Source organism: Triticum aestivum, chromosome 2A (genome assembly GCF_018294505.1).
Source record: "Triticum aestivum cultivar Chinese Spring chromosome 2A, IWGSC CS RefSeq v2.1, whole genome shotgun sequence".
Lineage (NCBI taxonomy): Eukaryota > Viridiplantae > Streptophyta > Magnoliopsida > Poales > Poaceae > Triticum > Triticum aestivum.
In genome coordinates, this window is record NC_057797.1 from 160,527,104 (window position 1) to 160,539,647 (window position 12,544).

The window sequence follows — 12,544 nt, forward strand, 5'->3', positions numbered from 1 at the left end:
AATGCGTTTGTGAGTGTACACAAGTATATAAGTCTATGAGGAGTTTGATATTTACAGAGAAAGTCGACCCCTAAAAATGAATGTCTTCAACTGAAGACTTTGGATTTATTAACACTCTCTGAAGACTTTGAAAGTGAAAAAATTGGTGTGACCATGAAGACTTGATATTCATACGAGGAACATGAAGCGTGAAGACTTTTGTTTTCGTAGTTTCATTTTTCTATTTCTTGAGTCAAAGGAAACACCGTACTGTTAAAGGGGATCGAGGTAAAACTAAGGAAAAGTTTCCAAGTGATGCTCATCTCAATATCCTACACCTACCAATCCCTTCGAGTGAAGCCATTGGAAATCTCATACAGTTCAGTCAAATTTCTTCACTGACAGAGACAAAAATCTTCTGGTCTCTGAGGAATTTGTTCTGACTGAGGAGTTAGGAATCCGCCAGTGCGGATTGCCTACAAGTGAGGAACATGATAGCCCTGAGGAATTTGATAGCCAAATTTCCGACCGTTGTTGTGCTACGTGTCAGCTGTCCAAAATATCTACCCACCTAACGGTCATATCACTGAAGGGCATTTATGTCTTATCATGTCGGACTGCTCCCTAGGCTATAAATAGCCGCCCCCTACAACCACTAGCTGGTTGGCTGCTCCGTGAGAAACTGACACTTGTCATTGAGAGCATCCCATCCTCCGAGGACTTTGAGCGGAAATCATCAAGTGAGGAAAAACCCAAAACCCCAAACCAAACACATACAAACCCAAAGTGATTGAGCATCACTGAAGAGATTGTTCCTGTGTGGAACCGACGCTTGTTACCTTTGAGGACTGTGCATCCTCCAGACGGTTAGGCGTCATGGTCTAGAGCATCCAAGAGGAAATTGTGGATCGTTGGGTGACCAAGTTTGTGAAGGTTTGAAAGTCACCTGAAGACTTACCACGAGTGATTGGACGAGGTCTGTGTGACCTTAGTTCAAGGAGAATACGGTGAGGACTGTGTGTCCTCAGGTTTAAATACCTAGCCGCTCTAACCAGACGTACAACTGTCACAGCAGTTGAAACTGGTCTACCAAATCATTATCTTCGCCAAGCTTACTGGTTCTATTTCCTTAACCCCTTCATTTCCACATTACTGTGTTGTGTGCTTGTTCATATCTGTTTAAAGGCTTTGACTGAAGACTTTCTCAATTTTCTCAGTTCAATTTCTTCAGTCTGTTTGTCTTCATCCTATTTTATCCCGTGCTTACGCTTTCTGTACTATGTGTCTTGTTTTCAATTCATCATGATGCCCATGCTTATGTTATGTCATGTCTGCATCTGAGTACTTATTCCGCTGCAAGTAGTTCTTCGCTAAGGAATTTCCTTACCCTGAAATTCCTCAGTGAAGAATTTATAAAAATTGCCTATTCACCCCCCCCCTCTAGTCGACTTAACGCACTTTCACTAGGGTTTAAGCTTCTGTCACTCTAGCAACCCATCATCTACTTATTACTTCCCAATGCCTTCCCCTAGGCCCAAATAATGGTGAGGTGTTATGTAGTTGACATTCACATAACACCACTAGAGGAAAGACAACATACATCTCACCAAAATATCAAACGAATATCAAATTCACATGATTACTTATAACAAGACTTCTCCCATGTCCTCGGGAACAAACATAACTACTCAAAATACATATTCATATTCAAGATCAGAGGAGTATTAATTATCATTAAGGATCTGAAAATATAATCTTCCACCGGATAAACCAACTAGCATCAACTACAAGGAGTGATCAACACTACTAGCAACCCGCAGGTACCAATTGAGATTTTAGGACCAAGATCGAATACAAGAGATGAACTAGGGTTTGAGAGGAGATGGTGATGGTGAAGATGTTGATGAAGATTGACCCTCTCTCAATGCGAGGATCGTTGGTGATGACGATGGCTTCGATTTCCCCCTCCCGGAGGGATGTTTCCCCGACGGAACAGCTCCGCCGGAGCCCTAGATTGGTTCTGCCCAGGTTCCGCCTCGAGACGGCGGCGCTTCGTCCCGAAAGCTTCCTTATGGGTTTTTTTCCAGGTCAAAACACACCATATAGCGAAAGATGGGTGTCGGAGGCCTACCAGGGGGCCCACAAGGACGGGGGGGCCGCACCCAGGGGGTAGGGCGCGCCCTCCAACCTTGTGGCTGGCTGGTGGCCCCCCTCTGCTTCGTTCTTCATCCAATATTTTTTATTTATTCCAAAACTGATCTCCATGAAGTTTGGGACTTTTGAAGTTGTGCAGAATATGTCTCTAATATTTGCTCATTTTTCAGTCCAAAATTCCAGATGCCGACATTCTCCCTCTTCATGTAAACCTTATAAAATAAGAGAGAAAGGGCATAAGTATTGTGATATAATGTGTAATAACATCCCATAATGCAATAAATATCAATATAAAAGCATGATGCAAAATGGACGTATCAAACCCTAAACCTAACCTAGACATGTTTGGAAGGACAACCCTGACCGGGATCACTCGTTTCTCTCACTAGCCACATGGACCTACATGGCATACCCTTCTTCTCTCCATCTCTCTCCTAACATCCATCTTGTACGCGGCCTTCATCATCTGCGCGCCCAACAGCCACCACACGCCCCACTAACTTGTCCATCAGTTGTGCCTCGCCGGTTCGTTCAACCCCATGAAAGTAATCAACGAAATACCCTATAATCATTGTCACTGTGGTCGTCTTCTTCGCCTCCAGTAAAGGCCTCTGTAGCCTCGATCTCCTCCTCTCAAGACGGTCGCACCTCCTCCGCAGCTACCTCCCAATCTCTCCTAACATCTCTACAGTCTCGATCTCTTACTTAATGCAATGTTATGTTTTATTTACTTAATACTTGAGGATGCATAGTTTAATAGATGTCTTTGGGTGGAGGATTAGTTATAGATGAGTTGGTCATTTTGCCGGTCTATAGATTATGAATGTAATGCCTATACAATATCATTACACCATACCATATGATTTGTCATATGATCAGTTCATCCCTAGCTATGCGAGCTTGATAGTAGAATTGCCGTATGTGTGGATCAACTAAAATCATATAAATACACCCTCTGTAAATTAATATAAGACTTTTTAGATTTGTCTAAAATGTCTTATATTAGTTTACAGACGTAGTACGATCTATGTGTTTTAGGACCAGCCACTTTGTAACTTGTAAGCACAAAAGGCGGGCATCATTAATGTGTCTACTCACCAAAATGAACTAAGTTTCCAAAGTAAACATGATATAAACTATTAATTCTCTGAATTACCTTATCATTAATCACCAAACAGAACCAACCACTTGTACCACCTCTAATTTTAAATGTAAGATGTTTTCGCAAGTTAAATTAACACTATTTAGGAACAAAAAGGGTGTAACTTGTAAGCACAAAAAGTGGGCACCATCAATGCTTCTACTCATCAAAATGAACTACTCCTATCTTGATAAATTTGATAAATTATTAATTCTCTTACCTACATTACCATTATTCATCAAACACAACCAACCACCTGTAAGTAGTAAGCACAAAAGGTGGGCCCATTAATTCTTCTAAAATCAAAATAGACTTCAGTTTCTAAAATAAAGCTGATAGACTATTAATCCTTTTAATTACCATATTATTAATCGTCAAAACCCAACTGGGACCCGTCAATGCAAAAATCAATCCAGATGATATGTAAGTGTGCCGATGAATGCACTTATTTTGTATATTGCACACTTCTCTACTTTGGGGTAGTAGCATACAACCTAATGTAGCAGAAGTACCTTCCTCTGGATTATATGATAACTTTCTCTAGTAACTATGTTGGTCACAATGTACAACGATCACACCTCCTATCTTTGGCTGGACACTGCAATTAGCATGCTTGGTATCCAGGGAGAGGGTGATCCTATCTATGCCTACATCCCAATTGCCACAACTGTGTACAAAATGAATCAGCTGATCCTCACCGCAACATTCGCTACTGCCACAACGCTTCTGGCGGTCTAGTTAATCGCTACGAGTAGTTGTTAAGAGGTCCATTGATCAGGGACGGTGAGGAAGTACTTGGACATGGCCTTCCTGAACCTCTTCTTGTACTGCATCGGGGATATAATGGTGGGGGCTTCGTTCTTGGGGCCTCCCAGGATGCCAGAGGCCTTCACCCAAGTCTCAAGCTGTTTGTCCCAGGTGTATTGGCGCAAGTAATCGATGATGCCGATGACGAGTTCTTTCTTCTCCTCGTCGATTCCAACAAGAAGTGAGTAATCCATGACATCCGCTGACTGCAAAGCAGATAGAATTACAGCCGTCATTTTTCAGTAATACGTGAACTCCTAAAATTGCCGCTTACGAGTCACATGGCTTTCACAAAAAAAAAACTCCAAAATAAGTATATATTGCAATACCATTTTCGAAATAAATAAATATATAACAAGGTGAGGGAAGGGTTGGATTAGCATGATCATTTCAGAAAGCCGACTGGTAGACTTGGATGGTTCTTGTTAGTAACTACATTATTTGCAAACTAAAAGCAAGGCATGCAGAGTGTGGAAGATGAAGATTAAAGAAACAGTGTTCTTTCATACAAGCTTTAAAATGCATAGTTTGTACCTATGCAAATCCCAGACTGTCAAGTCAGTTAAACAGCACGCACAGAAGACATATATAGCAGACAAAGTACAATTGGCAGAGGATAATTGGTGCTAATCATGTGGGAACTTGAAGTTTCATTAGATCTTCAATATATATATATATATATACACATACATATATATATACATAGTCCTATATATATATATATATACATAGTCCTATATACATAGTCCTAATTGGTTAAAACAGCATGCATAACAAGATATAACATACCGCAAGAAACGAAGTATCATTCCAGACAGCTCTTTCCAATCTTCGCTTTGCTCGGCTCCCTAAAAATATAGGCTTTGTATGCAGTGCCTCTATGAGGTTTGAATCTAACAAGACTTTACTATCACCGGATGTGTAGCGAGAGCGTAATGAACCCTTCAGATCATACACCCTAGGTATCTTTTTTTCAAAGAAAAGATTCTCCATCACCATTAGATCCATCTTCACTTCCCTCCCAGTTTTCAAGCCCTTGACATTAACCTGAATTAGATGCAAAGACGGCAAAATCAAATCTAGGGACATTTTTTAGTGTTTACAACTAGCGGGGGGGTCATGGGCCAGGCAAAGTACAACAAACCTGATATAATCCTACTATTTTTGCCAGGCAAGTTGGGCTACCAGAGGCCAAGGATTCCATCAAATACTTGAAGTACTGAGGAGCAAATTCCACAAAAGAGTCCAGCTCTGTCTTGGTGACTTGTTTGATTATGAACCTCTCATCCAGTGTTCTTGCAAAGTAAACATTGCTTTTTCCACCTTGGGCAGACCATCTCTTGCAGCGACTTAGTGAACGAATGTAATCAATATCTTTTGGACAGCATTTATCTCTAAGCGCAGCAAAATGCTTTGCAAAATAACAAATCACAGAGAACTTCGCATTATCTGCAGGAAGAGGGGTTTCGTCGTCAAAAGAAAACTTAAAGTGAGTTCCTTCAGAATCCAGATTGTTTTCCTGTGAGGGCAATGACTGCTCAAGTCCATGGTTTAACTCGGTGGCATTTGGAAGATGTGAAAAACTCGAAGTTGAATTTAGTTTTCGTGTGACTTTCTGCACATATTCATTTGAAGTCATGGCGTATGCAACAATACTGGTGGGTTCATCATCATAGACTGCAACAACAACATCTTCATTGCCAATCTGGGGCAGCAGCAGCCGTGCCCCGTCATCAACCATATGTGAAGCGGATGAGATATGTGTGGGTGAACGAGTTAGAATAACATTTAATTTCTCTATCGCCCCAGGTGACCTTTGAGAACAAGCCCTCCTTATATTTGGCATTGGATCTTTTGTGATGCTAGTCAAACCCCCGAAATACTCAGCAGATCTGAATGACGATAGATGCAATGAAGTAGGAGCTAATCCAGTGCGTTCTCGCTGACGGGATGCTACTGTAGAATCAAATGAGTGAATTCTAACAGGGGCATTCTTGTAAACTGGGTTATCCAACAAATTAAGGGATCCATTTTCATCAATTTTGGTGAAATCTTGTGGAAGATCATACTGTAACTCACTGGATCCAGTCCATGCTAAATCAATGTTATCAGAAAAAATAGACGCAAGTGAGGGTAACCTCTCAACAGGTTCCATACCAATGGCAGCTCTAGTGGATGGCCATTCTTTCTCTCCATTGAATTTGCTGAAGACCTTGTCAAGATCTTCTGTATCATCACCAGGATGGTCAACCAGATCAATCTGCAATTTTTTCCCAGAGATACTGTACTCGTCATCACTGAAGCAGACCTCTCTGGATAACAAAGATTTTCTTGGACTTCCAGGTGACTGCAACAAACAAGTGGGTTTTCCAATATTTGTGTCCGCCTCAAGCAAATCAGTTTTCCACTCCTTCAGTCTGATGTCCAAGAGAAATTCGGTAGCAGGATTGTTCTTTGAAACACTACCATTTGTTTCAATAAGTGAATCTATGTGACATAGCCTCCGATCCCAAAGGTAAGCATCAAGAATAAGGCCACGCCTCAAGCGGTTGAGCTCCAGAATATCAATTGATGCCTGCACGTGGTGATTACTATCTCTAATAACAGGTAAGAGCAAAATCTGCAAAAGGAAAAATATATTAAAAAATCAACATAAACATGTGTAACCCTTGAACAAGAAAAATAAAAATCTAATTTCGTCACCTCGCATTCGTTTCTTTCCATTTTAAGCAAATCCTTCATCTCAATTATCTGCCTATGAATACCTGTCTTGACCGGATCATCCTCACTTGGAATATTCTTTTCAGTGCGATGGAGAAAATCAGATATCTCCCAGTGTAAGGATTTCATTTTGCCATATATCTTCAAACAGAAGTCCATGGACATAATATTATTCACCCGGACAAAACAAATAAACAGAAACACAGGATGCAGGCAGTGAACATGACTTGGTAATTTCGAGAAAATCACTTACCTCAACTGCCACCGTTTTGGTCCAGTCTTGTGAACTGTGACAGTTGAAACACAATACGGAGGGGGGGAGGGTAACTGATAGAATATCAACAGGAGAATATCGGAAGAAGGCCACCATGTTCCCATATCTGATAGATTAACAGGTAACCTGAGATTTCATTCGAGGATTGTCAACTTTAATTGGTAAGGGATATAGCCGATATGTACCCGTAGAAACGAAGACAGTCTCTCTGGAGAGAATGCCCACAGCTTGCAATTCGGTTAGCAGTAGAGCGGTTTGAAAAGCTTAGCTCCAGGAATTTCCCAAATGACAGGCCCCAAGCAGCATCTGACATAATTACCCTCCGCGTAGCAGGTGGTACACCATTCTTAGGTTCGCACTTCAGGCATCTATGCCACATCCATATCCTCCCATCACGCTCCCCTGGCAACTTCTGAGACAGAAGCCGCCTAACACGAATTGTTAAGCTTCCATGCTGATGAATATAGCACCTTACATGTGATTCTGATGGTTCTTTACATGATGGACAACAATATGCCTGATGAAGGACATAGACAAAACATTATTTTCAAAAAATATGATGATAATGAACATCAACATACAGATGAGTATGGAATGTACCTGATCAAATAAGTCTTGCCGGAGGTATCTCCCAAGTGGCTTATCAAAGCTACCGTAAAACTTAATGCGGAAGAGCTGTGGACGCTCACATACCAAGCTTTTGGGAATGCAAGTGCTTGATAGGGAAACTAAGATGCTCTGATGGTTGTCATTGGTACCAAAGAATTCACCAGAAAATTCATTCTGGTCATTACAGTCTCCGGCAGGACAGTCATGATGTCGTTTATGATTCCAATGGTCTACTTCTTGACATTTCTTCCCTGGTATCACATCTTGACGGTTATTGTTTGCAATGAAAAACAAACAGAGTCATGAAAATGCATCACAATACCTGAAGTTCTTGGATCAAGATCAAGGAAATATGGAGAAATTTTACTCTCTTCGCACGAACCAATTGCATGGGGTAAGTAATCATCAACAGGAGATCCAGATTCCCTGTGCTCAACACAAGATCCAGATTCCCTATGCTCAAAGACGACACTTTCACCTTCCTCATTCAAACATAATGATCTAGGTGATACAGAAATTTCCTCAAACATCCATGAATCATCGCCTTGTACTTGTTTGAGTTTATGAGGCATGCCAACTCCAGCAGATCCAGCAAAACAATCTGTGTCACCTCGAATATCTGGCAACTCTATTACGGGCCTTGAAGGACCTTTAGGAAGAGTTGCGCCTTCGTCAGCGAAGAATGATGTTTCAAGAGAGAGGTGATAGGCGGCAAAGACTGCAAGTTGTACTGTACGCTTAACTTTTTTTAGTTCCTCTCGACAGGGCCCTCTCAGTAAAACCTAATTAAATTGAGGCACATTTATTAGAAATATAATAAATGTGTAAGAAAATAGAAATTCAGTCTGAAAACTTGTCACATTATTAGCTAGTACTCTCTGTAGGTCATCTATCAACCAAGTGTTTTATGCTTGGTGTTAGCAACACAACTTCAATCCAATGTACATGGAACCAATGTTCAGCATAAATATCGGTTAACTGGTAGCTGCTCGGTCGATTAATCGGCGAATCGGCCTATTAACCTAATTTATCGGTAGGTCAATAAGGGCTTATCTATATATCCTGGGCTACATGGCAACATGCAATGTACTAGATATGCTATTGTACACGTTAGTAGCAGACAAGGGTTGGTAGCTGCACAACAACATACATACACATCAGTGCATCACCAATCACCTTTCACAGATCACCGAGGAGAGGAGACTCCGGGAGAAGGAGCAGGAGGACCAGACCTAGAGCGTGGGGCGGCTAGGAGAAGGGAGGGAAACGGGCTACATTTTGGACCAAATAAGCTATATACCCCATCTAGCAATTGATCGGACAGCCCGATAATTTGGCCTTTTATCGGCTGTTGGACCGATAAATAGGCTGGTCCAGTTAATGGGCTGAGTAGGGGTTATTTGATTCGGTTAGGTACTGAGTAGCGGTTAATTGGGCAGTTAACTTAAATATCGGCCGATATTTTGAATAGTGCATGGAACAGCAAAGAGATACTTACAGTGCAGCCCAAACGCCTTGGGCAGCCTTCAAAGAACATCAATGTTTTAGTTGATCTCCTGTTTGTCTGCTTTCCTGGTGGAAATTCCAAAAATTTCTGCACCTTGAAAATTTCACACTGGCCTAGCCTTGCTGAAGCAATATTTTCAATTGATGAGCCAATTTGAGCTCCTGTGCACCTTGATATCCTCTCCAAGAGTGGCCTCTTGACATTTAGAACTAATGAAATTCCTTTTGCCAAGAGCTCCTGGGCATACGATGAGACACTTTTCTCAACTAGCAGCACATTTGGTTGCAAAGACTCTATATTTCTGACAATCGTTCTCAGGTGCTCTTTCTCCTGCATTAAGAGCATTTCTTTAGCAAAAAAAAAATATCTTTACTCTTATAAAGATGTCAATTGGTCGTGGCGGTCCGTTCACCTTTGGGTCACACCACATGTTGGATTTGGCACGAATGGTTAGGATGAGAGCACATATGGATATTTTATATTGCATATAATGTAGAAGTAAACATCTTCTTAAACGGATAGTATTTCTTTTAACCATAGCAAGGCCTTGTGCAAGTACTCCCTCCATTCGGAAATACCTGACGTGGTTTTAGTTCAAACTTGAACTAAAACCACATCAGTTATTTCCAAACGGAGGGAATATAAATAAAGGTGCAAATGAATAGTGAAAAAAGTACAAACCTGTTCAAGAATAGTGTCTATTGATGCTAATTTGTTAGTGACCCTTTGGTACTCAAGTGCTCCTCCTAAAATGAGCAACTTTGCATTCCTATGCTCAGACATCATGCGTTTGTGTTTTAAGTTTTTGGAACAAACAACTCCCCTAACAAGATTGCTGCGTAGAAGGAATTACCCGTGAGTTTCACATGAGAGACATATAATCATGTAAATAGCAGGAGAAGTAAGAGCATACCTATCAGTCGGATCCCCAGATGCTATACATTTGACTTTGACATAATCAGTAGGATCCATGCTTCCACCTTTCTTTGTATTTGGTCTCACATAACTAGCAGCTTGCCAGGATAAGGACGACACTATCTCAAGCCAACTTATGCATCCATCATCGTTTCCGACACTGATACCTTCTCCATTCAGTAACTGAGCCACAAGAGCACGAAAATGACCTAGTACAGCATTCCTCAGACCCTCGGCATGGGCTATATCTGTGATCATGTCAGCACCAACCGTTTTGTTGGTGCTAAAGCAGCCAAGGGCAAGAAGATTGCTTGACTCCTCAACCCCATCATCATCGTCGTCGTCGTCAAATCCAAATACTCTCGACTCGGCATCATCACCCTCATCTTCCGGCGGTGGTGGGCGCCAAATATTGGCATCAAAATCAACTTGATGTTTATTTGTGTCGCTTTCCCCACTACTTTCAGCAATGGTCTTAGTACCATGTTCAAGAGAATCCAGGCTGAAACGGCCGTTTCTCCTGGAAGTTCGTGTGCCGCCATTCTGCCAGACCATCCAGGTCGGGCTCTCCAAGGGGCTTAGGGTCATAGACCGGTTGAGCTCGCTAACAGAGTCAGTGTCTGAGAGGTCATTTAAGCAGTCGTTCCCTGGGCTGAAAAACTTCCCAGGCCCGTCGTTTTCCTCTCCATCTGCTCGTCTGCACCCATGAAAACCAGTTCCGCTACAAATTAGAACAATAAGTTAATCGATTATAAAACACAAGTCAAAAAATATAATCATCCAACAGAGTTACTTGTACCCTGAATGAACTAGTCACCGATTGTTATTTTCCTTCTAATAATCCACCTAACATGCTAAGATGTTGAGGCGGTTTACTTGCTGAGATTTCAAAACATTTCTCCCTTTTTCTCCATTGGAGCAAGTCAAATATCTAAACGGGGGCGGTGAAACCGAGCCATGGCACCATACCTGACAGGGTAGCAGCGGAGAGGCTGTGGCGACGAGATCTGGCGGCGGAGGGCGATGGCACGCCTGCCTCCGGATCTCGCTGCGGGGGGCGGCGAATCCACCGGAGATACGCCCCCGCTGCGCGGCGGCGTTGCGGGCGACGGTGGTGCGCTCGCCTGGCGGGCTTCTTCGTCGGCGGCGGGCGTGGAGCCGGTGATGAGGGATCGAAACTTCTGAACCGCCCCCAGCACCGAGAACTCCACCACTCCCATCGCCCGCAAACAGTGAAATCCACTCCAAAAAAAAAAAGGATCAACCAAAACAAAAACTTATAGATATACTAAAAAAGCTGGGCGCCGCCGAGGCTAAAATTCCTCTCCGGCGACGAGAAGGCAGCGGCGGCCCGATTTGGCAAACGTGCGGGGAATCCTTCCTCTCTCTCTCTCTATCCTTAATCTTCTTCGACTTTGCGGTAGTGTCTATGTACAAGCGGCGGCTAGTTAGTGTGAGGCATTTGGGGGTCAGCCAATGCCCGACTGGTCGGGGAGCATAGGTCGGGTTGCCGGCCGGCCGTCGTGCGGCTGCGCTACGGGCGCACCAGGGCAGGTGTTGCCGAGACGTTGACGCGCGGGGTCACGGCGGAGAGGGAGGAGAGCATGGCTGAGAGGAATGGGAAGCTTAGAGGAGAGAGAAGAAGAAGTTTTTTTTCTTTTCTCTTTTTGACGTACGTATAGTGACGAGAAGAAGCTTTCGGCAATGGCGGTAATTGCGGACGAAGCAGGGAAAGTGGGGGTGGGGTCACTAATTGCGGACGGAGAACTTGAGCAGCGTTTTGGAGGGTAAATTTAGTAGTCTAGGTAGAGGGAAGCGGATTACTCGGGGGGCTTCATGCCTTCATCATCCTCTATACATTTAAAAATAATTTTGTAATTTATTAAAAAAAATCCTAGAACTTTTCTTGAATCAAATATGACTAGGTATTGCACTTGTATAAAGAAATCCAAGGAATGATTTCCGTTTACTTCAGGAAAAAAATAAATTTATGACGATAACATAGCATGAATAGTACTTGTATCTATTATTTTTGACAAAACTTTGACCCCGGATATAGTGAAAGTTAGTCCCCGTTCAATTCTTTTATACGATTGCAATATTTGGTCATGTTTGATTATGTGAAAAGTTTTAGGATTTTTTTAGCTTTTTTAATTACTAAATTATTTTTTAATATAGAAAGGTTTGTCACCCGAGTGCTCCTATGTATTTTCTAGAGTTAGAGAGTCTACAGTCAGAAGTAGAAAATGTGAGTCTCTATACGCCAGCGGACACGCCCGAACTTACCCGCGGATAGCGCTGGGCTGGTCCTCGTCTGTAAGTAGAAAATGTGAGCCTCTATAACCACACTCTTCAAATCTCAATGCCCAAATCCATGCACAATGATCATACAATGCAAAGTCATCATACAGTCAACAATATGTGAGTAGTTTACCAC

At 42.4% G+C, this 12,544-nt stretch overlaps 1 protein-coding gene across 2 annotated transcripts; it reads right to left on the minus strand.

Moving 5' to 3' along the window:
* Positions 1-3,691: 3,691 nt before the first annotated feature.
* Positions 3,692-11,827, minus strand: LOC123188128 (putative 1-phosphatidylinositol-3-phosphate 5-kinase FAB1C). Of its 2 annotated transcripts, none has more exons than XM_044600168.1 (12): positions 11,077-11,827; positions 10,106-10,828; positions 9,874-10,027; positions 9,184-9,522; positions 8,008-8,467; positions 7,677-7,948; positions 7,262-7,593; positions 7,056-7,182; positions 6,785-6,943; positions 5,226-6,701; positions 4,871-5,128; positions 3,692-4,287 (listed from the first exon to the last, which is right to left on the minus strand). In XM_044600168.1, exons 1-12 carry the CDS (start codon positions 11,325-11,327, stop codon positions 4,033-4,035), a joined length of 4,806 nt encoding a protein of 1,601 aa, XP_044456103.1. In that variant the 5' UTR covers positions 11,328-11,827; the 3' UTR covers positions 3,692-4,032. The 2 variants fall into 2 exon arrangements, with proteins under 2 accessions (XP_044456103.1, XP_044456104.1); XM_044600169.1 differs by having other exon boundaries at positions 7,677-7,936; positions 11,077-11,822.
* Between the last annotated feature and the right edge of the window lie 717 nt (positions 11,828-12,544).

Coding starts and splice junctions, on each gene's coding strand:
- LOC123188128 (XM_044600168.1), bottom strand. CDS start 11,327: ATGGGAGTGGTGGAGTTCTCGGTGCTGGGGGCGGTTCAGAAGTTTCGA. Junction 8,468..9,183: donor CAAGGCGTTTGGGCTGCACT/GTAAGTATCTCT, acceptor CAATTTAATTAG/GTTTTACTGAGAGGGCCCTG. Junction 6,702..6,784: donor TGGAAAGAAACGAATGCGAG/GTGACGAAATTA, acceptor TTCCTTTTGCAG/ATTTTGCTCTTACCTGTTAT.